The 27,404-nt window shown below is 42.4% G+C and overlaps 3 protein-coding genes across 3 annotated transcripts; all 3 read left to right on the top strand.

Moving 5' to 3' along the window:
• The first annotated feature begins 1,281 nt into the window (after positions 1-1,281).
• cfap52 (cilia and flagella associated protein 52) lies at positions 1,282-8,545 on the top strand. Its single transcript, XM_053499180.1, has 14 exons — positions 1,282-1,359; positions 1,456-1,658; positions 2,063-2,199; positions 2,448-2,576; positions 3,955-4,054; positions 4,345-4,461; positions 4,608-4,708; positions 4,952-5,122; positions 5,213-5,361; positions 5,507-5,652; positions 6,047-6,198; positions 6,336-6,438; positions 6,585-6,696; positions 6,813-8,545. The coding sequence occupies exons 1-14, from the start codon at positions 1,299-1,301 to the stop codon at positions 6,992-6,994; spliced, it is 1,863 nt and encodes a 620-aa protein (XP_053355155.1). The 5' UTR covers positions 1,282-1,298; the 3' UTR covers positions 6,995-8,545.
• Positions 8,546-10,477: 1,932 nt separating this feature from the next.
• grb2a (growth factor receptor-bound protein 2a) lies at positions 10,478-17,054 on the top strand. Its single transcript, XM_053497724.1, has 6 exons — positions 10,478-10,646; positions 13,511-13,671; positions 14,101-14,198; positions 14,313-14,435; positions 15,470-15,638; positions 15,986-17,054. Exons 2-6 carry the CDS (start codon positions 13,594-13,596, stop codon positions 16,169-16,171), a joined length of 654 nt encoding a protein of 217 aa, XP_053353699.1. The 5' UTR covers positions 10,478-10,646; positions 13,511-13,593; the 3' UTR covers positions 16,172-17,054.
• A 2,370-nt stretch (positions 17,055-19,424) lies between these two features.
• mif4gda (MIF4G domain containing a) lies at positions 19,425-25,035 on the top strand. Its single transcript, XM_053497792.1, has 5 exons — positions 19,425-19,689; positions 19,846-19,955; positions 23,863-24,018; positions 24,132-24,224; positions 24,372-25,035. Exons 1-5 carry the CDS (start codon positions 19,635-19,637, stop codon positions 24,594-24,596), a joined length of 639 nt encoding a protein of 212 aa, XP_053353767.1. The 5' UTR covers positions 19,425-19,634; the 3' UTR covers positions 24,597-25,035.
• Positions 25,036-27,404: the final 2,369 nt, after the last annotated feature.

The following is a 27,404-nucleotide window of genomic DNA, read 5'->3' as shown; positions in this document are numbered from 1 at the left end:
AAACACCAAACTATTATTAGTATTATTATTATTATTATTATCTTTATATTATTATTAATATTTTTTATTTTCGAAACAATGTTACATAAAATTTTTAATTTGAAAAAAAAAAAAATAATTATTATTATTATTATTGGAGTACATGATTTAGTATACAACAGTTTTTTTCATCCTTTCTTTAGACATCGTTTGATATAAACAAACACAGTTGTATAGTTACTATATTGTGCTTTTAGTGTGTTATTCTGATTCTGACTTTTTTACTATTTGCAATTTATATTTACACTAATAAAGAATTTTAAACTCTATTTTTCGGTCTTTTGGCTCTTTAATTCTCACTTAGAGACTGATTTGTTTGTTTGATTTTATTAATCACAACTGTAAACGCATAAAAAGATGAAACATAATTTTTTTCAATTATTTGTTACATTTTTTCATTAATAATTTTGTTTAATTTATAGCTTATATCCTAAGGCTTATATGCTTATAACATAGAAAATGTTAAGTGGTTTATTTATTATAATTAAATGAACAAATCCTTCCAGATGTTTACACACACTGTAAGCGAAACCTCGGCGTATGAATGTCATCTGTTCCAGAGGCGAGTTCTTAAGGTGAAAGTTTGTAAACGCATCGTCTCATAAGAAATAATGCAGATGATTTGTTCCAGTCACCCAACAATATTACCAATATTACCAATTTCCAGCACTTAAATAATCATATTTCTGCAGATATGGTTCTGTGTCTTCACTTAATCTAAATGTAAATAAATACCCACAAATATATGTAAACTCGCCTCGCTTGTCTTTTCCCCGACACTAACAGGTTTTAAACGGCTCCAGGACGTGAGTACACACAGCTGGCTCAGTTCCCTCGTATGACAAAAATGCTTCACACTCTGGGGCAAATATGTTGGAATATTTCTGTTCTTAATGCCAAAATGTTTAAGTTTGTATAAAGAGGCACCAATGTATTTTATAGTTATATATTCACATTTATTTACAAAAAAACTTAACTGAAGATAAGAGAAATAGAATTGAATATTTAAAAAAGAAATACAAATATTGTGACTTTAATTATTATTATTATTACTATTATTATATAATTTAATAATTTTGTAAAATATATATTTTTTAAACATGGTGTTTATGACGTCAATGCCGTTGCTAGGTTACGGATGTAAACATTTTGGCAATGCTGCTCAGATCAGACTGTTTATAAACTTTGAGACTTCACACTTTTTTTGCTGTGCGATTGTTGTGTGAGTGTGTGAGTGTGTGAGTGTGTGTGAGACTCTCATGGCTGCAGACGTGCAGGAGATTCCAAAACTTCAACTTGAAGCCGTTATTGGGTTCAATGGTAAGAGCTGACATTAGACCTTTACTATACAATACACACACACACACACACACACACACACACACACAATTTCCCGCTTTCCCGTTCCTTCTCCAGGTCATGTGATCTCGGGACTGCACATGCACCCGGACCGAGAGCACCTGATCTACCCGCTCGGCTCCACGCTGGTCATCAAGAACCTGCAGGACGGGAGGCAGGACTTCCTCCACCACCGACACACCAACAACATCTCCTGTGTGTCTGTGTCCAGGACAGGGACCTACGTGGCGTCAGGACAGGTCAACTTCATGGGCTTTAAGGTGAGCGTCCGATCCTCACACACACACACACACACACACACACACAGACCATAAGAACACAGACACCACTCTCACTCACTTAAGGAGCTGAAACTCTCTGTTGATTTAGAGGAAACACTTTCTCAGATTCCCGTCTCCATCGTCTCAGAGGAGATTCATTTCGTTGGTGCAGAGATTTAATTTATTAAGTGTTTTATTTATGGATTTGGATTCATATCATTTAAATGAATAAGATCTTCTGCAGACTCGAGTATTACATGTGTAGATGTGAAGCTGTGTGTGTTGGTGAGTGGAAGAACGAAGGGAAACACTGTAGTGTTGTTGTTGTTCAGTGTGTGTGTGTGTGTGTGTGTGTGTGTGTGTGTGTGTCCTGGTGTTTATTTGCTGTCTCACCTTTCCCTCAGGCTGATGTGATCATCTGGGATAACAGTAAAAGTGAGATTCACGCTCGCCTCGTCCTCCACCAGGCCAAAGTGGAAGCTCTGTCTTTCTCTCCCAATGAGACGTACCTGGTGACTCTGGGGGGACAAGACGACGGCAGGTAACGGCACAAACACTCATCCTCCATCCACCTGTGTTCAGAGCTCAGGTGTAACTACAGACTTCAGTGTCACCGTCTGACAGTATACAACACACACACACACACACACACACACTCAAAGTGCGAAAATGTGTCTCACCAGGTGAAAAAGTGAATTATTAGATATGATCATATAAAACCATTTTTCATAACACTTAATGTATATGAGTATATAATGTGTGTGTGTGTGTGTGTGTGTGTGTGTGCAGCATCGTGGTGTGGAACGTGGAGAAGAAGGAGGCGATCTGTGGGAGTCTGGTGTCGGCTCAAGGTGCAGGTCACTGTCTCACCGTCAGCTGCTGCAACCTGAGCGAAGACGTCTTCATCTCAGCCGGACAGTAAGACTCGTCTTCGTCTTCATGTGTGTGTGTGTGTGTGTGTGTGTGAGAGAGAGTGTGTGTGTGTGTGGGTGTGTGTGTGTGTGTGTGTAAGACAGTGTCAGATTATTGACTGAAATAATGGGCGTGGTCAAAAGTCAGTTAATTGATGATGTTGATGTTAAGACGGATATTTTAAATAATTAAAATGAGATAAATCGTAGCTTCAGGGCTAACACTGTGCTGAAGAGTCTCAGGATTAAAACTTTAATTAACACATAAACAACACAAAGTAAACTAACACCAGACAGATCAGAGGAGAGGACCGGATCAGGACCAGGAACAAGAACATGAACACGAACGGAACAGATTTAGGAGCTTAAACTAATTCTAATTCAAATTTTATTCATCACCTACACGACTATACACTATATTAGATTAGATATGATTAGATATGATTAGATTAGATATGATTAGATTAGATTAGATTAGATATGATTAGATTAGATTAGATATGATTACATTAGATTAGATATGATTAGATTAGATTAGATATGATCTGATTAGATTAGATATGATTAGATTAGATTAGATATGATTAGATTAGATTAGATTAGATTAGATTAGATATGATATGAAATGCACTGAAATGTTTATACAACTGTTATTTTATGATAGAATAAAATAGAAAAATTTGAGTGCAATAAAAGAAAATGTTAAATTTAAAATCTGAGACGAATTTACAAATTCACAAGTTTACAGATTTACAGTTTACAATAAATATAATTAAAATAGAAATGCTGTATATAAAATACATCATTTACACAGAATTGAAAAATTATTCTAAGAAGTAAATAAAAGCAGCAGCAGTATAAGTGGAACATGAAGTGCGGAATGAAGTGTGTGTGTGTGTGTGTGTGTGTCAGCAGCAGTGTTATTGTTCATGTTTTAAAGTGCTAGTTGGTCCTGACTTTATGTATAAAACAAGCTGTTCTGCCGGGTTTTGAACCTGGCGCCTGATGTGTGTTAGAGGGAACGCGATAAACACGGCGCTACAGAAACCGCAGAGCTAATCAGAGCTAATCAGAGCTAATCAGAAGCATTTGAGCTAACAGCCCTGTCAGTGTAAAATTCCTCAAAACATATCATAAAGTCCAGATCGATCATGTTTAATGGAGATTTTTAAGAACAGAATATTATTTCTGGCCCAATGATCGTCCTAAACTCTATTTAAAAGTCCTACAGCTCAGTGAAGGAGTTGTTTCAGACAGCAGACGTCTTTTCTTGTGATCTCAGACTGATCAGAACTCCCAGATGTTGAACATGTGGTCTGTAAACATGAGCGTCAGTAACCCAAGTGTTGAATTGTTCATGTTCTTTCCCTGTTTTTTGCCTGTAGTGGCACGCTCCGTGTGTGGGAGCTCGACCTCCCCAACAGGAAGATCCGGCCCACAGAGTGCCAGCTGGGCCCGTTGAAGAGGGTTATTACGTGTATAGAGGTGAGAGGACTTTTATTACATTATTATACAGTAATGTTCCAATATTTCATCACATCTTTAATCTATTTGTAGTTACACTGTGGAACCTGTAGAAGGTTCCGTTAGTTCCAGGATGCGCTGTACGTGTACATGTCACCGTGGATGTGTCGTTACTATGGAAACGATAACCAATCAGAGAGAGTGCATTAATATTAACATACAGTACGCTACAGTCAGAGCTGCTGTTACGGAAAATTAATCAACACCTTTAGACCAGTCAGGACGTACTGCATGTCTTCTGTTCCCTGTAGATCCCAGAGGACGATGTTTTCTTTTACTGCGGCACCACGAGCGGAGACGTCCTGAAGGTGAACCTGAAGAGTCGCCTGCTGAACGGCCACGGCCCGGCCAAGCACAAGTTCAGCAAAGTGAGCGTGACGAAGAAAATACACGATTTCTCGAGGATTTAAGTTCTGTGTTACGCTTTTAACAGCTGTAATGTGATGAGTTCATTTATGTGTTGGTGTATGGATCTCAAACAGTTATGGTGTGTGTGTGTGTGTGTGTGTTGTAGGGTGTGTCTGCTCTGAAGATGCTGAAGACGGGAGATTTGTTGGTGGGATCAGGAGATGGAACAGTCGTCCTCTGCTCGAGCATAGACTTCAAAACCATCAGGTGAGACAGTTAAAGAGTGAGACAGATAGATAGTGAGACTGGTGGAGAGTGAGACAGTTAAAGAGTGAGACAGTAGACAGTGACATTATGTAAGACAGTGAGACTATGAGAGAGTAAAAGATGGAACAGATATAATGTATCATTATTATTATCATTATTATTATTTAATTATTGTTGATGTAATGTACATAGCATAGCTTGCTGTGTGCGCGTATGTGTGCGTGTGCGCGTGTGTGTGTACAGGAGCGTGACGCTGGAGGGCGGCGTGTCGTCCGTGGCTCTGCGTGGTGAGGGTCAGCAGGTGTTCGTGGGCACCGAGGCGTCTCAGATCTACAGGTTGGGTTACACGGACTTCACGTCCGAGCTTATCGCCTCCAGCCACTGCAATGCAGTTTGGGACGCGGCCTTCCCCATGTAAGATTAACCCGCAGTTCTCACCATCACCACCAGAGTGTTTTAGCATTCTGCTCCATCTGTCTCTTACTCCTGGTGTCTTTCTCTTAGAGGAACGTCAGAGCTCTTTGCCACGTGTTCTCAGGATGATATCCGCGTCTGGCACACAGAGTCCAGCAAAGAGCTTTTACGGATCCGGATCCCGAACATGACGTGTAACGCGCTGGGCGTCATGCAGGACGGCCTGAGCATCTACAGCGGTGAGAGACAGCTCGACTGATGTGGTCTGGTGATGGTGTTATCTCACCTGGAGCATGCACTACTGCTGGAGATTTTTTGTAAAAACAAGTGCTTAAGTGTGAAAAAAGTTTTTTTTTGGTATTTTCTATTTAAATGGTGGAAAAGCGTGGAACGATGGGATGATCCGCCTGTTCACTCCTGAGAGCGGCCGTCTCATGATGATGATCCCTAATGCTCACAGTATGGGCGTGACGGCGATAAAGAGCACCAGCGACTGCACGCGCCTCGTTAGTGGAGGAGGAGAAGGCCAGGTGGGCTTAAACAGACTGTTCCCTATTACTGATTACATGCAGGTCTCGTCCTGGTGTTGAGGAGACGCATTGGATTTACTACAGACTGTAAATACAGCTATTTTACTTTATTGATAAATAACACACACCGTAAAGTCTGCAGTGTTGAAGTAAGACCTAGAGCGCTGATAATACTACAGGGTACTGTTGTGACCAATAGGTTATATCTAAACACTCTGGGTGCTAATTCAACCGTAGCAACCACATAGCAACACTCTAGCTACCATCTGAGATACCATAGCAACCACCTAACTATAGGCCGAACTACCATAGCAACCACATAGCAACATCACTGGATCTGGACCTGAGGGATGTTTAGTAAACCCTCTTGTGTAATGGTGTGGTGGTGTTGTAGGTGCGAGTGTGGCATATCCTGCACAACACACACAGACTCATCGCCAGCATGAAGGAGCACAAAGCTTCAGTCAACTCCATCAAGATTAAAAGTAACAATGAGGAGTGTGTGACGGCGAGCTCCGACGGAACCTGCATCATCTGGGACATGGTGTGAGTGCAGATACGCAAACCATACAGAGTTCTCCTGGAATGTTTATATAATGTCTCACCTCTCTCTCTCTCTCTCTCTCTCTCTGTCTCTCTCTATCTGTCTCTGTCTCTCTCTGTCTCTTTCTCTCTCTCCCCAGTCGGTTTGTAAGGAATCAAATGATTCTGGCAAACACACTGTTCAAAAGCGTCTGCTATCATCCTGACGAATATCAGATCCTCACCAGCGGAACGGACCGAAAGGTACCACCCTGAGAGTGTGTGTGTGTGTATGTGAGAGAGAGAGAGAGAGACAGAGAGAGAGGAATATAATTTAATTGCCAGGATGGAACAGGACGGGACCACTGAAAGGCTTCTGTCCATGCATTAACCTTTGACCTTTGTGTCAGATTGGCTACTGGGAGGTGTATGATGGAGCAGCTGTTAGAGAGCTGGAGGCCTCGCAGTCCGGGGCCATTAACGGCATGGACATCAGCGCTGATGGAGAACATTTCATCACTGGTATGAGAGAAAGAGTGTGAAAGTCACTGTGTTTATTAACATCTATAACTCAGTAATATAACATAAACAACTTCTTATTTTATATTAATGTTCTTATCTCTTCATGTCTCCACCAGGTGGTGATGACAAGCTGGTAAAGGTGTGGCGTTATGTAGACGGTGATGTCACACATGTGGGCGTCGGCCACAGTGGTAGCATCACCAGCGTGTGTGTGTCTCCCAACAAGAGATTTATCATCACCACCAGCGCAGACGGAGCCTTGCTCAGGTGGAGATTCCCAAACTCCACAAGCTCATAGACCCTAAAACCCAGAGCAGTGTTAGCCATTTTTCCTTTACACACTGACCTCCGTCCGTCACCGATCACTGTTGATGACGGATTGCGCTTTAATAAGCTTGGACATGCCCTGCTGCGGCTGTACAGACCGATCCATGAGTGGCAGTACCTGGAGACGTCACTGCAGGTGAAGTTTGGTGGTTTGCTTGTGTTTGATAAACGCTGCTGTTGTTTAAAAGCCCTGTGCTCACAGCAATCGGTCTTGGTCTCGAGAACACGGTACTTAGTAAGCTATCTCCAATGCGAGCAGGCTGTAGGTGTCTCTTTCCATGTCTCTACATCGACATGGGCTGATCTTTTGGACGTGTCATGGTAACAGAGGATTTCTGGCCTCATACCGCTTTTAACTTGGCCAGAGAGAAGGCCACTGGGAGGTGCAATCACTTCCCATGCATCTTGTCATGACGCCAAGTATTCTTCTGAGACATCTCATATAGAAGACGTTCAGCCTAGCCTCCTGGTGTGCGAATATTGCCCAAGTTTCACTTTCATAAAGGAGAGTATTCTCTTGGGGCACTTTGATCTTTGTGTTTGAGGCTAAGTTCCTGTTTTTCCACACTCTCTTCAAAATCACAGACACTGCATTACTAATTCCTAAATTGATTTCTGTGTCCAGTGACACGTTATTGGATATACTGAAGCCCAGGTAGACTCAATATGCCATTGATGGAAGTTAATTTGGGGAGATGTGGAGTCCTGAGCCATGATCAGAATCTTTTTTACACTTATTGTCAGGGAAAACTCACTGCAGACATGGGCAGGTCTGTCCATGAGTCAGTGTAGCCAACCACGGCAGCGTCATCTGTGGACAACATCTCCCTCAGTAGGACGAGGGTGATCTTAGACTTTCAATCTTTCCATCGAGACTGACAGTGCCTGTTATGTCTATAAAGCTAAGTAAAGTTGGTGGGTATCCAATCCTTTGCAAGATCTTAAAGAAGCTGCTGTGGCTGACCAAGTCAAAGGCCTTGGACAGGTCAAATTGCGAGGTAGCGTGGCTGCTGTTCTCTGCATTTTTCTTGGAGCTGCCTCACAGAAAATATCATATCAGTTGTTCTAATCAGGAGCCATATTGGGACTCTGGATAGATCCTGTTGAAGAAAACTCTAGCGAATACCTTGCCAGCCACGCTGAGGAGGCCTATTCCCCTGTAGTTATTACAATCACTTCCATCTCTTTTGTTCTTGAAGCATGTGACTGTCTTTGCATTACGCATGTCCTGAGGTATTTCTTCCTCCTTCCAGCGGCGACAATGTGATTCATGCAGATAATGAATTAGGACTGGCTTTCATTTTGTGATGACCCCTGGGGGATTGAGTCGTTTCCCGGGGCTTTCCTATTAGCCAATGTATCAACTGCCTTGCCGAGTTTTCTGCAGTTGGTATGTTGTCTAGCTCTGCCAGGATGGTCAGCTGTGAGATACGGTTGAAAGCTTCTTCAGATATTGTATTCTTTGTGGAACTGTGTTCCAGGTAGCGTTTCACCCTCAGAGGTGTTGTCTGACTGAAGGTCTGTCCGGTTGCTTGTCAGAGTTTTACGTTGTCTGTAAGGCTGGTGGAACACAGTTGAATCCAGCAGTTGTTGCCACATTTTTTGATAATTACATCTAGCTGGTTTCATTGCCTTGAACTTGGAGGCATAAAGGAAACCTTTTGCTTGTTTTTGTTGTTGAAAAAAGATGTTGGTGTGTCACGTTAAGGTTGAGATGATGGCCCAGCGTAAGAATGTTTATCATAAATATGACCAGGAATTGTATAAATGGCAATAAACAAAACACACGCGATATGAACTAACTGAACCTAGCGCTATATACACACACACACACACACACAACTAAACTAAATTAAAGTTACAGGTCAGGCCAACTGGGACACGTGATAAAGGTACACTCTGGGAAATCCAAGACAAAGTTTAAACTCTGGCCCTCCAGTGGGCATGGTGATCCCTCCTGACATGGTGATCCATGCACAGCACAGTGTAAAGAGTCTCTGATTATTCTTGTTCATCTTGCCACCTCTATAATGTCCAATATATGTGAGATAGCTGTCATGGAAGATATTGTTGATTTCAGATTGAGGTTCACTGAGCAGGCTGTATAACGAGTCTTTGATTTCAGATTTGGAACTGAGGGTTGGGGAACAGGCTGAGAAGAAGGTGATGGTGTCATTGTGTTCAGATGGTAGGGACAGGGGGTAGCTGATCAGTGGAACACAGTGACTCCTTACATTGTTGAAGATATCCTGGCATTCTTCTCTTCGCTAATTGAGATTGAATTTTTAACCTGTAACTGCTGTCTTCAGTGTTCTCTGTGGCACAATGAATAGCCTGGGCAGGGGTATGGGTATGGAGACTTTGAATTGCGAATGTGTCCCCTTCTTGACCTCACTGATGAACTGCAGAGCAATATGTCTGGCACCAGTTTGGTTGCAGGAGTCGCTGGAAAAGATGAAAAGAGAGATGATTGTTGAAGACAAGCTAGCCACCTACGGAACTCCACTCAGGATTTGCTTACTCTCTTAGCCCTTCACTTCCTGAGGTAGTGCAAAGGTAGTGGTGATAGAAGGGCCGTACCCGGAGCCCTAACCCCAAGGATCACCAGACCACACAAGACCTTCTGCCACCACAAGGCCTAAGGAGGGCTTTTGCATCGCTACACTTGTATACGGCTCATGACTGCGCAATTATAGTCTGACACATCTTTACACAATATCATGACAAATTAACAATATGATAAATTTCATTTTATTTCATTTTAACCAAGTATACAAACATGTCTGAGGAAAAAAGAAATAATGGCTCACACAGGCAAAGAAAAAGCACAGCCACACATGATCATGTGCTTTATGGCTGTTTTAATGACAAAAAATTATGATAACAATAACAACACACGCTTAACAAATCGCAACAGATTTTGCGTTTCCTGTGTGTAATTATCTAGAATTCTCTTGTTTTTTTTTCTTCTTAAAATTCTAAAAATTCTTAGTTTGTTTTTTATGGAATTCACACAAATATCTCTTCAATAAATAACAAAAAGCAAACGAATGTTCATTTGTCATTTCTAATACAACTTCCTTTTATTCATTTTTTGTAAAAGACATTTAAAGGTTTGTTAGACATTCATGCTAAACAGGTCCATTATATAAACCATCATGCTAACCTTTTTAATTAAACACACACACAGTAGATGTAGGAGATGAATAAAGGTATAATTCAGCTGTACACCACAGTCTAGTTGAGTTAAAGTTAAACAATAAATAAAAGTAAAATGAAAAACCTGAACCTACACAGTCCACGTGCACAGGTCCTTCACTCGAATGTCCTCAGACTGGACACTGTCTCTGTCTCTGTCTTTTGTGTGCTGTTAGTGACCGACTTGTACCCTGGTGACCGCGCAGGCGCACTGTGTTCGCGCATGCGCACTGGACCTCTCGGGTACTGACAGGTTCTGAGACAGAGAGGAGCTCGCGCTGTTCGCGAGCGCAGAAATTAAACACAAAAACTATCCGGATAAAATAAATTAAATAAATAATAATATAAAGATCTACACCGGTAACGACCCGGAAGTGATTAATAGTCGGTGTGTAGATTCGCTCAGGGATTAAATACAGCAGGAGGTGAGAATACAGACCCGGTGTGTGTGTGTGTGTGTGTGTGGAGAGGATTGTCTGAGGAGAGACACAGAGACACGGTGAGTGTGTGTGTGTGTGTGTGTGTACAGGGTGAGTGTGTGTGTGTGTGTGTGTGTGAGTGTGTGTGTGTGTGTGTGTGTACAGGGTGAGTGTGTGTGTGTGTGAGAGAGAGTGTGTGTGTGTGTGTGTGTGTGTGTGTGAGAGAGAGAGAGAGTGTGTGTGTGTACAGGGTGTGTGTGTGTGTTTATATACAGTGTGTATGTGTTTATATACAGTGTGTGTGTGTGTGTGTACAGGGTGTGTGAGTGTACAGGGTGAGTGTGTGTACAGGGTGTGTGTGTGTACAGGGTGTGTGTGTGTGTGTGTGTGTGTGAGAGTGTGTGTGTGTACAGGGTGTGTGTGTGTGTGTGTGTGTGTGAGAGTGTGTGTGTGTGTGTGTGTACAGGGTGAGTGTGTGTGTGTGTGAGAGAGAGTGTGTGTGTGTGTGTGTGTGTGAGAGAGAGAGAGTGTGTGTGTGTACAGGGTGTGTGTGTGTGTTTATATACAGTGTGTATGTGTTTATATACAGTGTGTGTGTGTGTGTGTGCAGGGTGTGTGTGTACAGGGTGAGTGTGTGTGTGTGTGTGTGTGTGTGTACAGGGTGTGTGTGTGTGTGTGTGTGTGTGAGAGTGTGTGTGTGTGTGTGTGTACAGGGTGAGTGTGTGTGTGTGTGAGAGAGAGTGTGTGTGTGTGTGTGTGTGAGAGAGAGAGAGTGTGTGTGTGTACAGGGTGTGTGTGTGTGTTTATATACAGTGTGTATGTGTTTATATACAGTGTGTGTGTGTGTGTGTGCAGGGTGTGTGTGTACAGGGTGAGTGTGTGTGTGTGTGTGTGTGTACAGGGTGAGTGTGTGTGTTTATATACAGTGTGTGTGTGTGTGTGTGTGTGTGTGTGTGTGTGCGCAGGGTGTGTGTGTGCAGGGTGAGTGTGTGTGTGTGTGTTTATATACAGTGTGTGTGTGTGTGCAGGGTGTGTGTGTACTGGGTGAGTGTGTGTGTGTGTGTTTATATACAGGGTGAGTGTGTGTGTGTGTGTGTGTGTGTGTGTGTGTGTGTGTTTATATACAGTGTGTGTGTGTGTGTGTGTGTGTGTGTGTGTGTTTATATACAGGGTAAGTGTGTACTACTAGACAACCACCTCCACTACTCCAACAGATCTCTCTCTCTCTCTCTGTCTCTCTCTCTCTCTCTCTGTCTCACTCTCTCTGTCTCTGTCTCTGTCTCTCTCTCTCTCTCTTTGTCCTGATGTCTTTGTACTCGAGCAGTGATGTTTGCAAGTCTCACCACTAATTACATCTGTTTTATTATTTATTAGTTGATTCTGTTTATTCTGTAGAAATGCTGTAGATTTACAATCAGTCATAAGATTCCAGATGTGTTTTATGAATCAACACTATCGATCTACAGTATTTATCTGTCTGTCTATTAATAATAATAAGAACAATGTGAAAAATAATTAATATACAGTATATTGTCTAAGGAATTTAGATAGAAAATGCTGTTTTTTGTTTGTATTTATTCATTTATTTATTATTTATGTATTATGAATAAATACATACAAACAAAACACAGCATTTTCTATCTAAATATTTATATATTATATATTTTAAATAGATTGATTGTTAGATGAAGTTGTAAGAGAAATATCTTTACTCCTGCAGTGTCTCCAACGCTAACACGACTCACACATTACATCACTGCCTCATTTTATTGATCTCGAAGTGAAGATATATTATCGATAATGTGATACATCATAGATATTGTGATAAAAAAAGCAGGATTGTATTTACGCAGTATCAGGGTCGTTCTGTTGTACTGAATATCAGCATGGCTACGACGTGAAGTGGCGGTAGGTATGAAAGATATCACAGTCGTGCTGATATTCAGTACAACAGCACCACCTAGTGTGATATTGCTTTTATAGGACCATAAACACCATTTATCATCAACAGATATAATGATATCATCATCATAATAATAATAAATCAGTGATCTTGTTCAGTAAATAATATGGGAGCCGTGTGAGAGGCTATAAGAGATCCTGTCGGCCGTGTTGTGTTATACAGCGTGCTGCGCTACAAATCTTTCTGGGAGTGACGATATGGTGTAACGACATCATTCACCTGAAGTCACAACGAGTCTATGTTGAGTATTCACAGAATAACCGCGAAAACACTTCTTGTTTAACAACAACGCGCTGATCAGGAGTGAGAAATCCCTTTGGTTTGAAGCGTTCTGGGTGTGTAACGCCGTGATGTGCCACAGAGGGGCGCCGCATACATCCAGCTGTGAATTTATATTTAGATTGGAATAAACAAAGTCGAGGGGATGGAAATAACCCTCAGCTGTTAAACAGTGCAGAGCTCTCGTTATCACATGGAGTGTAATCACCGCTAACGAGCGCCGCTGTTCCTCCACACAGTAGTACAGTAACGGCTTCACTCTGTTTATTAGTTTATGTGCGTGTTTGTTTGTTTGTTTATTTGTTTGTTTAGATGTACGGAGGTGGTGTTGTCCGGTTTGCCCCAGAATAAATAAGTTTAAAGTCGCAGGAGTTTTTCGCCGGTGTGATAACGAGTCCAAACCTGCACGCTTTAAACAGCAGACGGAGGGATGCTCCTGTTGCCTAGCAACACGGCGACTCCTCTACTTCTAGACAGTGGTGGATATAAATGTTGTTCAGGGGGTTAGAACAGAACTCCCTCAGTGTGGAGTGAAAATGAGGACATGGTGGTGTGTGTGTGTGTGTGTGTGTGTGTGTGTGTGTGTGTGTGTAGTGTTTAATCCGTTTGATTATTTTCTCTCTGACAGAATAAGAGCAGCTGCTGACAGTGTGTGTGTGTGTGTGTGTGTGTGTGTGTGTGTCGGGAGTGACGCGGGTCTGAGCCTCTGTCATGGAGGCCGTCGCCAAATACGACTTCAACGCCACCGCAGACGACGAGCTGAGCTTCAAACGCGGAGAGATACTAAAGGTACGAAGGGGGGGCGGGGGGGGGGGGGGGGGGGGGAGGGGACGCGGTGGGGGGGCAGTGAGACATATGAGATTCACTTTTGTGGAAAAATGGTTTAAGTGTGTGTGTGTGTGTGTGTGTGTGTGTGTGTGTTTTGTACAGAAACTGGGTCAAGTTTTGCATAAATGTAGATTCTCCCTCCCTCCTCCCTCTCACACACACTCACACACTCACACACACATCCAACCCCTAAAGAGTTCCGCATCTCCAACACTCAGATCACGAGAGGGGTGGAGTCAGGTTGTGTTGGGGGCGTGTCTATAAAATTATTGACAGTGTGAGCATCATGGAGTGTAACAGAGGGTTGTTTGTTTTAGACTGGAGTATATTCATGTACACAACTCTCCGTGTGTGTGTGTGTGTGTGTGTGTGTGTGTGTTTCTGGTGCAGGTGTTAAATGAAGAATGTGATCAGAACTGGTATAAAGCCGAGCTTTACGGGAAGGAAGGTTTCATCCCTAAGAACTACATCGAGATGAAGCCGCACCCGTGAGTACGAGAGTCACGCTGGAGCCCCTGCAGAGTCTAATCTCACACCGCTGAGTCTCATTATCATCTCACAGTGATCTGTCTGTGTCCTCTCTCACACACACACACATGCAGGTGGTTTTATGGGAAGATGCAGAGGGCGAAGGCGGAGGAGATGCTGATCAAACAGAGACACGACGGAGCGTTCCTTATCCGAGAGAGCGAGAGCGCGCCGGGGGATTTCTCTCTCTCCGTCAAGTACGCTCTCCATTCGTCTCCTTCTCACCTCCGTCTCTCCTCTCCTAACTCTCCGTGTTGTTTATTACAGTGTAATAGAGGTTTATCACGGGTGTCCCGGATGCGTCCTGTTGTTTCACACTGAATTGTCTCTCCTGTAGAAACACAAAGCCGAGTTATTCACACACTCATAGTTTTGTCTTCTATTTTTATTTCCAAAGCTGTGAAACAAACCAGACACAGACATATAAAAGTCACGTTTCTGTTATGAAACATATGAGACCTGCAGCAGGAACCTGGAATCATCGCTGAAGATTAATTTATGCAAATTTATGCGCGATGTCCACTTTTTACACCGCTGTGTTTTAATGAAAACGTCTCCTGTGCCGCTTTGCATCTCTTTATTTATTGCAGAATCTCTTTCTGTTTGTTTTCGTCTCCGTCTCAGTCAGATATCATGACGAGTCCGGGTCATGTGACTCTATAAACCTTTAGAAACATTGCTAAATTATTTGCATATTATTTTTTAAAATTAATTTTAATGCATTTTGTGGCAATTAGTGCTGCACAATTAATCACATAAAAACCAGGATTGTCATACGGACCTGCGCGATTATTTATTGGATTATTATTTATTATTTTAGTGGAGGTTCGAGTCGTCTTTGGCAAATGAGTTTCAGCAAAATATATGTATTAAATATCATCTTTAGTCTGTGTATAATTATCATTATTATTATCATTATTATTATTTACATCTGATAAATCTGTACTTTCATGTTATTTTTTCTTTCTTAACTCGTTTTATTCTGAGAGCGGGTCGTTAGAAATTAATCATAATTATTAACTTTATTTCCTGCGTTTAGTCAGAAATTATTTGGGTTGCCAGATTCTATTTCACTCATTAAAGTGTTAAATGTATGTTAAGATTTAGTTTTATTTAAATTAATTTGCTCACCATATAGTGTTATTAATTATCTTTAAGTTTTATTACAATTCTAATAAATCTCCCTCTAACTCGTGGCCTCTCCTCCCCCTCTCCCCCCTCCCTCTCTCAGGTTTGGGAACGACGTGCAGCACTTTAAGGTCCTGAGGGACGGGGCGGGGAAGTACTTCCTGTGGGTGGTGAAGTTTAACTCCCTTAACTCCCTGGTGGATTATCACCGCTCCACATCCGTCTCCCGAAATCAGCCCATCTTCCTGCGTGACATCGAGCAGGTACCACAGGTGAGCCAGGCCACGCCCCCTCATTATCACCTGACCAGTCAGATCACACAGAGTAGGAGGAGTCAGGAATAACGTTTCTGCGTCACGTGAACGAGGTGTGAAAGAGCTCGCTATGTTCAGGATTGTGTGGGCGTGTCCCAAATCACATACCACGTTCACTATGTGTTGTGCCAAAGAGCATTATGGGTAGTGAGTGTGTGTGTGTGTCTCTCTCACTGACTCCCTACATAGTGAACATGGCATTTAGTGTAAAGGCTCAGGTGTTATGGAACCTTCTGATCATAATAAAGTGTTAATAAAACGTGTGTGTGTGTGTGTGTGTGTGTGTGTGTGTGTGTGTGTTGCAGCACGCGTCCTACGTGCAGGCTCTGTTTGATTTCGACCCTCAGGAGGACGGCGAGCTCGGGTTCCGACGCGGAGACCTGGTGCAGGTCCTGGACAACTCGGACCCCAACTGGTGGAAGGGGGCGTGTCACGGCCAGACCGGAATGTTCCCTCGGAATTACGTCACTCCCGTCGCACAGCACATGTAAACACACACGTGCAACAGCAACTATAATCGTTTAGAAAACAAATCTCCCTCTCACACACACACAAACACACACACACACACACACACACACACACACACAGAGCCGGAGCAGCGGAAATGGAGTGCAAATAAAGCAAATAAAGACTTCCTGCTTTATCGCCATGGAAACAGAAAGGCTTGGGATCGGTGCCTCGGCAGCGTTTTGCTCTGTGATTGGTGGACGGGGCTTGAAGCTGATTGGCTGCTGCTTACTGCTGCACTACAGCCTGTACACTAAACAGAAAACACAGGAAATATTAGAACTGACACTATGACTAAATAGGACAGCAGAGTCTGCTCAGAACTCTGAATCATGTGTGTGTGTGTGTGTGTGTGTCCTGTATAATCACTAATATCATGTTTAATGAGCGTCACGTCAGCATGCGTCATTTTCTACATCCTCCTCTCTGATGATGTCACTGCCATCGAACAGGTGAGTTAGGCCACGCCCACTTAGTATTAATCAATCACATCACATGACCTCCCGCGACTAATGATACGTTCCTCCGCTTCGGGATCAGCAGATGTGTGATGCGTTTGTCTCTTTATCATACTGTCCTAAAAAAGAAGAAAAAAAAGGTGTGATGATCTCGGATGATGTCACGAGGCCAATGATGTCATAAAGTTTACTGTACAGTTTAACGGCTGATGATGTTGAAGGTACCGTCTGACTCGAGGTTTAGTAGTTGTTTTGTATTAAAGTAAAAATATTTATAGCTGAAATACAGAAAGGTTTTTTGCACTGTCGTGTAGTGGAACAGCAGTATTACAACACTCTTTTATTGACTCGAAGGAAAGAAAAAATGTAAAAGAAAAAAAGACTTCACAATAAATAATTAACTTCTGTTTGTGTGTGTGTGTTGAGTTGTACTGATTGTTCAGTGGGTTGATTCTGATTGTTTTTGTTTGCTTAAATTGAATAGAAATATCCTGTACTTTTAATCCTTAATCACAATCATTCCATTATTATTAATGTTCTTTTTTTTAACTAATCAATAATCAGATAAACATTATTTCTGAGTGCTCGCTTCAATGAACACTGTGCGCCCCCTGGTGGGGTTTTGAGAACGACAAAAATATTAATTTTCACAAAGTTCTGCTGCTTCAGTGTTTTTAGATCTTTGTGTCAGATGTTACTCTGGTGTACAGAAGTATAATTACAAGCATTTCATAAGTGTCAAAGGCGTTTATTACAGTTACAATAACTTTATCTAAAGGGCAGTGTTGGGTGTACGGCGTTATAAATGTTAGCGTTAGAGTGCTTTGATTACTTTTTTGATGTAATGAGTAATGTAACACGTCAGGTCGTCATTTAAGTCTCAGTTATTTAGTTACTTTTTCAAAAATGTAATCTGTTATTCATACAAATAATGTATAATCCGTGAGCCAGACAGCAGTCATTCCCAATCTGTTATTGTGTGTGCGGTGAAAGACGTCCTACAAGCCCCGCCCCCGATACCCCACCCCCCCTATGTTATTCCTGCTGTTATACCCCTATCTCACCTATGTGGACTGACTATACGAGACCGATGCGCGGAAAGATGGAAACCTAATCACAGCGCCAAAACTCGCGGTGAATCATGATTAACCAAACCTACGGTCCCCGCGCAAAACCGCATAGGTGAGATAGGGGTATTAGTAGGTGAGATGGGGGTATTAGTAGGTGAGATAGGGGTATTAGTAGGTGAGATGGGGGTATTAGTAGGTGAGATAGGGGTATTAGTAGGTGAGATGGGGGTATTAGTAGGTGAGATAGGGGTAATAGTAGGTGAGATGGGGGTATTAGTAGGTGAGATAGGGGTATTAGTAGGTAAGATGGGGGTATTAGTAGGTGAGATGGGGGTATTAGTAGGTGAGATGGGGTAATAGTAGGTGAGATGGGGGTATTAGTAGGTGAGATAGGGGTATTAGTAGGTGAGATTAGGGGGATTAGTAGGTGAGATTAGGGGGATTAGTAGATTAGATAGGGGTATTAGTAGGTGAGATAGGGGGATTAGTAGGTGAGATGGGGGTATTAGTAGGTGAGATAGGGGTATTAGTAGGTGAGATGGGGGTATTAGTAGGTGAGATAGGGGTATTAGTAGGTGAGATTAGGGGGATTAGTAGGTGAGATTAGGGGGATTAGTAGATGAGATAGGGGTATTAGTAGGTGAGATAGGGGGATTAGTAGGTGAGATGGGGGTATTAGTAGGTGAGATGGGGGTATTAGTAGGTGAGATGGGGGTATTAGTAGGTGAGATAGGGGTATTAGTAGGTGAGATGGGGGTATTAGTAGTTAACAGATTATGGGCCAAACTTGACTGAGTGATGATGGTAGAATAATTATAAAGGTCTTGACTAAAACAACATGCATGAGGAATCACAAAGGAGTTTTCATTTTCTGCAGTGGAAAAGTACTGAACTAGTTACTTTGATCAGGAAGTAACGCAAGGATTCAAGGATAGCCCAACAATACATAGCAAAAAAACAAATCACATAAATAACATAATCTTTCCTCACAACATTATCAGAAACAAATTATACAAAAACATCAAAAAGTGAGCATACATTTAAGGTTTTAATTACCTTTTTGTTAAAGGAGGTAGATAAAGATTTAATATAGATTTTGATATCTTCTTGAAAATAACTTTGCATTTGTGGGAAAATTTTTTGCAAGCATAATAATTATATTGCAGAGAAAGTAAATATCTCCATATAGCTCTGCAAATACTGCATGGTCTGGGTTATGTTGGTGTGTTGTGATGATGTCATTTCCTTCAGATATACACTCTAAATAACAATAGTTAGATCTTGAATTTATATTTATTTATATTTTGAAATATTGTCAGCAGTTCACTATAATAATATTATATTAATATAATATTATTATTAATAATAATAAGAAGAAGAATTCACTTTTTATACACATCTAGTGTTAATAACTATTGGGTAAATAAGTGATAATAATAAATATTAATATCTTTAATGGAGAACAGTGAGCTTGAGCTCAGTGCGCATGCGCACATGTCACCCCGTTTTCGGGCAGATTAAAGTGAAATTATTTTCACATCTTCAAAATAATTTACATAAAAATAAAACATATGATTCGTGACTGATCAGTGTGTGTGTGTGTGTGTGTGTGTTATTTTGACTCAGGCGGTCTCTGAGGTGACCAGTCCGGTCCAGCAGGGGGCGGGGCCTCAGTGTGCCGTGTGCAGGAGCTGCAGCGCGCGCCGCGCTCGAGGAGGTACTGCAGCCTTTAGAGCGCGTGTTTAATTCACAGACCGTCTGTAGCGAACCGCGCGCGCTTTAATCACAGACCCCGGGGAGATCATGTGACATGTGAAGTGACGTGTTTATGTGGGAGGAGCTCAGGTGTTTATACTGCATGTGTGTGTGTGTGTGTGTGTGTGTGTGTTACAGGGCAGAAGGCTGTGAGTGTGAGGATGGAGCAGGCTTTACACCCTGAGACACAGCAGATGCTGAGAGCAGCACTGACAGGTACACACACACACACACACACCCCTGACAGTGAGATAAGATCAGATTTACACCTGAGTGTGTGTGAGATGGTTTAATACTAAATTTACAGTATTAATAATGAGTCTGTATTTCTTCTGTGTGTGTGTGTGTGTGTGTGTGTGTGCGCGCTCACAGACCCCAGCACGGTGGACTTGGTGAAGTTGTGTGATCTGATCGTGGACCAGGCTCTGATGGACTCGTCCCTGTGCAGAGACGCAGGACACATCTGCTGTAGTTTAGTGCAGGTGAGACCACAGCGTCCCACTGTTACCCCTGGGGGCGGGGCTGAGTGCAGGTGTAAGGGGCAGAGTTTATCCCAATATCAGACTATCTATATAAATAAAAGGACGGTTTTGTCTGTACATTGGGTCAGAACTCACTCTCTCAGTGATCTCTTTATGTTTCAGGACCAGAGACCTGTCTCAGAAACATTCCTGTCTGTCTGTCTGTCTGTCTATATTAAATGAAACTTTTGCAGGACTTAAATGAACTATATTGCAAAAGTATTGGCTCACCTGCCTTCACATGCATATAAACTTGAGTAACATCCTTTTTAATTCTTAATCCATAGGGTTTAAAGGTCCTACACATCCCATTGTTCATTAAATGTTAATATGATCTTTAGGGTCCTAATGAAAAGTTTGTATTATACGTTAATTAAAAATTCTAAAGGATTTTGTAAAAAAAAACACTACTTTTACCTTGTAAAAACTAGCTCTGTTCTCAGCAACCTGTTTCAGTACATGCTAATTTAAATGCTCATGACCTCTGCTGAGCCCACCCCCCCCAGTTCTGTGGGGCGTGTCTTCACAACACACGTGGGGTATAGCCACGGAAGTGTAGTCCAGTGTGGGCAATGCTTTGGACTGCATTACCCACAAAGCATTGCCCACAACGCAGTGCTTTGTGGGTAAAGCAGTCCAAACTGGAAAACGCTGAAATATAGAGCCTGAGCCTGTTTTCTTCAGTCGTTTTTGGTTTGATTTAAGTACGGAACCTACGCGGAAGTTTGTAATATCACCTGACAACGCAGAAATTAAAAGGATGGACATGCATCGTCTCGATTTGTCTCTCATCACTGCATGGGAATGAATTAACGGGCTGTTACGCTGCCGCGAGCAACAACAACATAAAGCGGAGAAGCTTACTGAGAGAGATACGGACGCGATGTGTTTACTGATGTGTTTACATGACTTCTTAATCTTCGACAGACATCGTTATAAACCATCTAACGTAACAAAGGTAAGCATAATATAGTTTTCCGACTACGTACACAGTTTGCAACTAGACAGTCACCTTAATGCATTGTTTATTATAAACGGGCGATTAGGGATTATATAGAGACGGATGTACATAGAGAAGCCATAACCATGTTCTATGAGAGTATAAGTTAACTTACACTCCGCATTCATCGTGATTATTAGAAAAGGCGATCTGCAAAGAGTCATAGTAAAATAAATCACACTCACTGAGCCTGGTGAAGATGAAGCAGGAACACGAAGCGTTAGTACAGATCCATTTTTAGTAGCAGCTTCCTAGTAAAACCTGCTTTATATTGACCCGCGTTTATAAAGCAGTCTGGTGAAAAATGATTATCGCAAACATGAACGCATTTAGGTAGATCGGCGGGGATGTTAGCTTTAAAAACTAAATTCAGCCACTGCGTCTCAGTGGCTCAGATACCTAACCCTATGTAGGTACCCTAGGTCACTAACCCTAGGTAGTGAATGACGACTGCTGTGTTCGCTATCACACCCAACAACTGTACACAACACTCGCTTAGGCGCCATTTTGCTCCAGCGGCGAAAAACGATGGCCGACAGCTTCTTCTCACTCGGGGCGGGTCTTTGCTAAAACACCAGTGTCAATCAACTTGTGTAGGAGCCGGTTCTTGTGGTGTGGCGTCACATCGACAGGCATTTGTGATTGGCCCGATTTCAGAAGGGGGATGTTACTGTAATAAACGAAAAGAAAACCACTGGGCGGCTCTTTATCATCGTAGAGTGGTTGTGTACGCACTCTCCTAACACACAGTTCAGTCCAAACAGCTTAAAAAAGTGCATGTAGGCCCGTATGACCCCTTTAATATGATGTTGGCCCCGCCCCCTTTGAAGTTATAACGGCTTTAACCATTTTTTTACTGTTCTTCCAGAAGTGCATTTGTGAGGTCAGACACATTATGTTGGACGAAAAGGATTGGCTCTCAGTCTCCGCCCTAAGTCATTCCAAAGTTGTTCTGTTGGGTTGAGGTCAGGACTCTGCAGGACAGTCAAGTTCTTCCACACCAAACCCGCTCGTCTATGTCTTTATGGACCGCGTTTTGTGCGCTTTGTGTCATTGAATCTTCCAACAGGACAGTGATTTCAAGCATACCTCAAAGTCCACCAAGGCTTGGTTTCACATGAAGTCCTGTAGGGTTTTAGAGAGGCCATCATGGTCACCTAACTTAAATAAATTTTGAAAAAAGCAATTGCAGCACGAAAAAACTCAAAGTCTTACTAAACTAGAGGCCGTTGCCCATGAGGAACAGGTTAAGATCTCTCAAAAACACTGGCAGAAGCTCATGTCTGGCTATATATATATATATACACAGAGGTTGGACACTCTCACTCACTCACTCATCTTCCATACCGCTTTATCCTGTATTCAGGGTCATGGGGACCTGAAGCCTATTCTCCTTTTGCACCAGGGGTAGCTCAGTGGTTAAGGCATTGGACTACGGTTGGGAAGATCGCAGGTTCAAACCCCACAACCACCAAGTTGCCACTGTTGGGCCCTTGAGCAAGGCCCTTAACCTTCAACTGCTCAGATGTGTAATGAGGAAAAAAAATTGTAAGTCGCTCTGGATAAGAGCATCTGCCAAAATGCCTAAATGTCTTATGAATGACAGAGAAAAGTCCTGCTCAGTGGTCAGAGGGATTTTGAGTCGTTTTTCTTGCAGAATAGTCGTCAGGTCACTACGTGATACTGTTGGAGGAAAACGTTTCCTGACTCGCTCCTCCGAAACACACCTTCAGGATACAATATTTGAACCATTGGGTGCACATGGTCCTCCAGAATGGTTCGGTACTCCTTGACAGTGACGCACACATCTAGCACAAGTATTGGGCGTAGAGAATGTCATGATATTGCAGCCCAAACCATCGCTGATCCACCCCCATGCTTTACTCTGGGCATGCAACAGTCTGGGTGGTACTGTTCGCTTCTTTGGGGCTTCTCCACACCGTAACTCCCCCGGATGTGGGAAAGACAGGGAAGGTGGACTCATCAGAGGACAATTCATGTGTCACATTGTCCACAGCCCAAGATTTTTTCTGCTGGCACCATTGAAACCAACGTTTGTCATTGGTACGAGTGACCAAAGGTTTGGCTATAGCAGCCCGGCCATGTACACTGACCCTGTGGAGCTCCCAAAGAAACAGTTTTGGTGGAAACAGGAGAGTTAAAGTGCACAATTAATTCTGCAGTGAGTTGGGCAGCTGTGGTTTTATGTTTTTTTGGATACAATCGGGTGTTAGCACCCAGACATCCCCTTCAGACAGCTTCCTCTTGCGTCCACAGTTACTCCTGTTGAATGGTTCGTCCTTCTTGATGGTCCGCCTGACGCTCTTGGTGGTGAGCTGTTGTTAGCCTGAATACCGTGAGACTTAATACATCACAAAGACTTGCTGTCTTGGTCACAGATGTGCCAGTGAGACGCGCACAAACAGTTTGTCCTCTTTTGAACTGTGATATGTCACACATAATGTTGTGTGCATTGCAATACTTAAAGCTAAACTGTGCCATTACTCTGCTAATTAAACCTTCACACTCTGCTCTTACTGGTGGAATGTGCCATCAATGAAGATTAGCCACCAGACTGGTCAAAATTATCCAAGAAACCTCCAACAGTAAAGTGGCCAGTGTTTCTTAGTCCTTGTACTGTATATATATACCTGTACATACACATATCACACCTGCGGCAGCTTGTAATAGCTAATGGAAGATTTTTCTCATCAGGGGGTTAAATCATTTTGATGCTGTAGTCGTTAATAAAAGTAGCATTTTGTGTTGAATTTGGAGAAACTACTTTTTTGAATTGTTTAAAACTGCTGAAAAATATGTTGATGATGGAACGTGTGTGTGTGTGTGTGTGTGTGTGTGTGTGCGCAGGTGGAGGCGAAGCGGAGCAATACGAGTGTATTTAGGAGGAGCGTGCTGACTCGACTGCAGCAGGAGTTCACCAGACGAGAGGAGACGCGGCGGAGATCGCTGCACGAGTGGGTGTGTGTCGTCTCGCTCCTCAGTAACATCTTCGACAGTCTCAAGGTGTGTGTGTGTGTGTGTTTATGGACGCAGTGAGTGTGCGTATCGGTAAATTTAACAACTTCTTAAATTATTGGACAAAACTCACGTGTGTGTGTGTGTGTGTGTGTGTGCAGGTGAATAACAGCCCGATGGCTGCGCTGGTGGAGCCGGTGTATGACTGTTTGTTCAGACTGGCTCAGCCTGACGCTCTGGTTAATGAGGTGGAGGTGAGACAGTTATCAGCACTTTATATCGTAATAATCTGTCCTACCTTTACAGGGTGCCATTACTTCTGTCCTAAATAAACAGATGTGTGATTGGAGTACCTAAGTGGTTTAACCCTGACATGCGCGCGTGTGTGTGTGCGCGTGCAGGTGGACTGCTTGGCGCTACAGTTACACCGCGTCGGCGAGCAGCTGGAGAAGCAGAACCCCAGGCGGATGGACGAGCTCTTCTTCCTCCTGAGAGACGGGTTCCTGCAGGAGGAGCTGAGCTCCATGAGCCGCCTGCTGCTGCTCGAGCTGCTCGAGTCCCGCGCCGCGGGCTGGAGCCTGAGTGCTAACGCTCAGCGCTACTACTACAGCGAGGTGGTGGAGTGAGGAACGGCAGGAGCTCGGCTCTGAAGCTCAGAAGAAGATCAAGGAGGAAGGAGATGGAGGGGTTCATCCTGCTGCCTGGACTGGATGGAGATGTTGGTGTTGTGTGTGTGTGTGTGTGTGTGTGTGTGTGTGTGTGTGTGATGTGGACCTCGACACTGATGGTGTGGTTCTGATCTGCGTCCTGGAGACGCTCCACTCTACGTCTCCTCTCACACCTCACTGTGGGACTCCTGTTGATTTGTGTTAAATCTTTATACTGAAGTGTTTTTCTCCTTCTGAAGTGTTTATACTGTGACACACTGATCACCAGCAGCACTGACACACCGACTGTCACTCAGACTCAACGTCAAACTGCCGTTTTATTGGACAAACTTTTTCAACAACAAGTTTTTCTACATTTGTAATGTTTAAAATAAACACATTCCTGTTTACTATCAAAGTGTTTTTATTATTAAATTCATTCGTTATTAATTTTCTTGTTATTTTTTCCTGCAGCAAATATGGCGGACCAGGAAGCGTGTAGCCTGACAGATTAGCATCGGTTTCATCTTGTAATTGACATTCTATCTACACTACCGCTCAAAAGTTTGTACTCCCCTTATTCTAACTCCATGCTCGTCCCTGATGTTTATTTCTCTCTACACTGTAAAACAATACTGAAGGTGTTTATTATCCCAAACACACAATAATCTCCTCTGAACAGTTGATATTGAGATGTTTATCTGCTCCTTCTGCTCTGTAAAGCTTCATAACGGCTCTAATCTGAGCTGCTGGTTGTTAATTGGTGATTTCTGAGGCTGGTGACTCTAAATGAACTTCTCCTCTGCAGCAGAGCTCAGTTTTGGTCTTCATGAGAGACAGTTTCATCATGTGATGGGTTTTACAAACACACGCGACACAATACTGTTCTTGTGAGAACTGATCCAGAACAGCTGAGCTTCACGTCTTAGAATAACAGCTGAATGTTGGTGCTGTTGTTACATAATCACCCAATGCCATGTGTTTTATTTATAGTTTTGGTGTAAAATGTAGAAAATAAATCATTAAACAAGAGCAAAGAAATTTGCCAGCGATCCCAAACTTTAGTGTTTCAGCTAATGAGTTACTGTTTTTAGTAGTTATAGTATTGTTTTTAAGAATATGATGCATTTATGGTGATTTATTAGTGAAATTCATGTTGGTCTGCTTATAGCTACTAAATTGTATTAATTTCTTTAAGTTGGAATCCCTCAATGTTTTTTATTAGCCGTTAGTTAACAGTTTGTTTGTAATTCCACTTGCAGGCAGCAGAGGACGCCGGCATTACAACATGGTTTTGAAATTTAATTCATTCTCTCTCTCTCTCTCTCTCTCTCTCTGTTTTGTGTGTGTGTGTGTGTGTGTGTCTGTCACTCAGACATCTGAACCTCTTTAAAGGTTAATTAAAGTGGAAGCAAAGCCACTGATTGAGTCCTGAACAGAAGAACAGATCTGTTAAATGCTTTCACACACACTCGTGCTGCTGTAATGAACAAATTCAACTGTTCATTCATCGAGTTATTGTGAGATAATTGTGAGATGTTATTGAGATGAGAGCGCTGTATCAGCACATATTATTGAGCATGTACTTATTGATATTGGCGCATGATGAAGGACGCTGGATATTTATATAAAACAATGGAAGTGAGTGGAAAGTTTAATCACGGAGATCAGGAACTATCGCTATCAGTTTGGTTACACAATGGCCGGGACAGCTGTGTGTTATGTAAGACCAGTTCCGGTTATTCTTCTGTCTCGAGTGCAGTTTCACTGAAACGAAAGTGACCCATGAGGACGTCCTCTCGGATGATATAGATGATGTGTTTAATACGAGTAACTTCAGTCACAGTGCGGTGAGGAGACTCTCAGCCGCAGTAAAACATCTGACTGGTGCAAACGCTTTAAACAGTGCTTTAAACATTCAGAGAGTGGAACACCTGGTCTACAAAAATCGACGTCACTGACTTGCAGAAGACATTTTCACGTTTGGAAAAGACATTAAAGGAGTTCCTGGGAGGCCGGCGTTTCAGACGTGAATCAGACAGACAGTCCGATCATGACTCCGGTGTACTGAGGAAACTTTCTCCCTTGATGGTGTCCAAGCTCTAGTGAGACACTGGGATAAGTGCATTAGTGTATCTGGGGATTATACAGAGAAAAAAAGTGGGAATAAAAGTCCCGCTTTGATTTGAACACCCTCATGCATTTTAAAGTTTCAGAAATAGAAAAAAATAAATCAAGGATATAGATGAATAGTGCGTACAATAATCCTGCTCATGTAATTGAGTCCTGGTGTAGAAAACAATAATGGGCGTGGCTGTTGAGACATGATTGAGTGGGGTGTGTGAATGAAGGAGAAGTTTGCACTCTTTTTCCAAGAAGAAGAAGAAGGAGAGGTGACATGAATACTAAATATTTGTTTAACTCTTTATCTTTTAGGGATATAAATAGTAACATGTCTGGATGAACAGGTTCAGCATGATGATGTAAATACAGTATAAAGGAGCGATAGTGAAAGGAACCTCGACTGTTTTTCGTAAATCATGTGATGGGACCAGATGGAATGATTTATGTTAAACCGCTCTGGGTTGTTTAAACTACACTAGACCCCAATACTTTATGGCTCAAATGAATGTTATGTGAATAAAAAGTAGGTCATCAGACTGGTCTGGATTACAAACGACACTTGCTGTTATTATAGATTGTTTTGCTCTTCAGATATCCACTGCCTGGTCAATTGTTATTGAGTCTCATCAGAATAAAAGTCTTCAGTTTGTTAGGGATCATAAA

This window comes from Clarias gariepinus, chromosome 6 (assembly GCF_024256425.1).
Source record: "Clarias gariepinus isolate MV-2021 ecotype Netherlands chromosome 6, CGAR_prim_01v2, whole genome shotgun sequence".
In the NCBI taxonomy this organism is placed as follows: Eukaryota; Metazoa; Chordata; class Actinopteri; order Siluriformes; family Clariidae; genus Clarias; species Clarias gariepinus.
The sequence above is the reverse complement of the archived record's forward strand: the minus strand, read 5'-3'. Positions and strand labels throughout refer to the sequence as shown.

Coding starts and splice junctions, on each gene's coding strand:
- cfap52 (XM_053499180.1), top strand. CDS start 1,299: ATGGCTGCAGACGTGCAGGAGATTCCAAAACTTCAACTTGAAGCCGTT. Junction 4,462..4,607: donor CCAAGCACAAGTTCAGCAAA/GTGAGCGTGACG, acceptor TGTGTGTTGTAG/GGTGTGTCTGCTCTGAAGAT. Junction 5,653..6,046: donor GTGGAGGAGGAGAAGGCCAG/GTGGGCTTAAAC, acceptor GTGGTGTTGTAG/GTGCGAGTGTGGCATATCCT.
- grb2a (XM_053497724.1), top strand. CDS start 13,594: ATGGAGGCCGTCGCCAAATACGACTTCAACGCCACCGCAGACGACGAG. Junction 14,199..14,312: donor ATCGAGATGAAGCCGCACCC/GTGAGTACGAGA, acceptor ACACACATGCAG/GTGGTTTTATGGGAAGATGC. Junction 15,639..15,985: donor ACATCGAGCAGGTACCACAG/GTGAGCCAGGCC, acceptor TGTGTGTTGCAG/CACGCGTCCTACGTGCAGGC.
- mif4gda (XM_053497792.1), top strand. CDS start 19,635: ATGGAGCAGGCTTTACACCCTGAGACACAGCAGATGCTGAGAGCAGCA. Junction 19,690..19,845: donor GCTGAGAGCAGCACTGACAG/GTACACACACAC, acceptor GCGCGCTCACAG/ACCCCAGCACGGTGGACTTG. Junction 24,019..24,131: donor ACATCTTCGACAGTCTCAAG/GTGTGTGTGTGT, acceptor GTGTGTGTGCAG/GTGAATAACAGCCCGATGGC.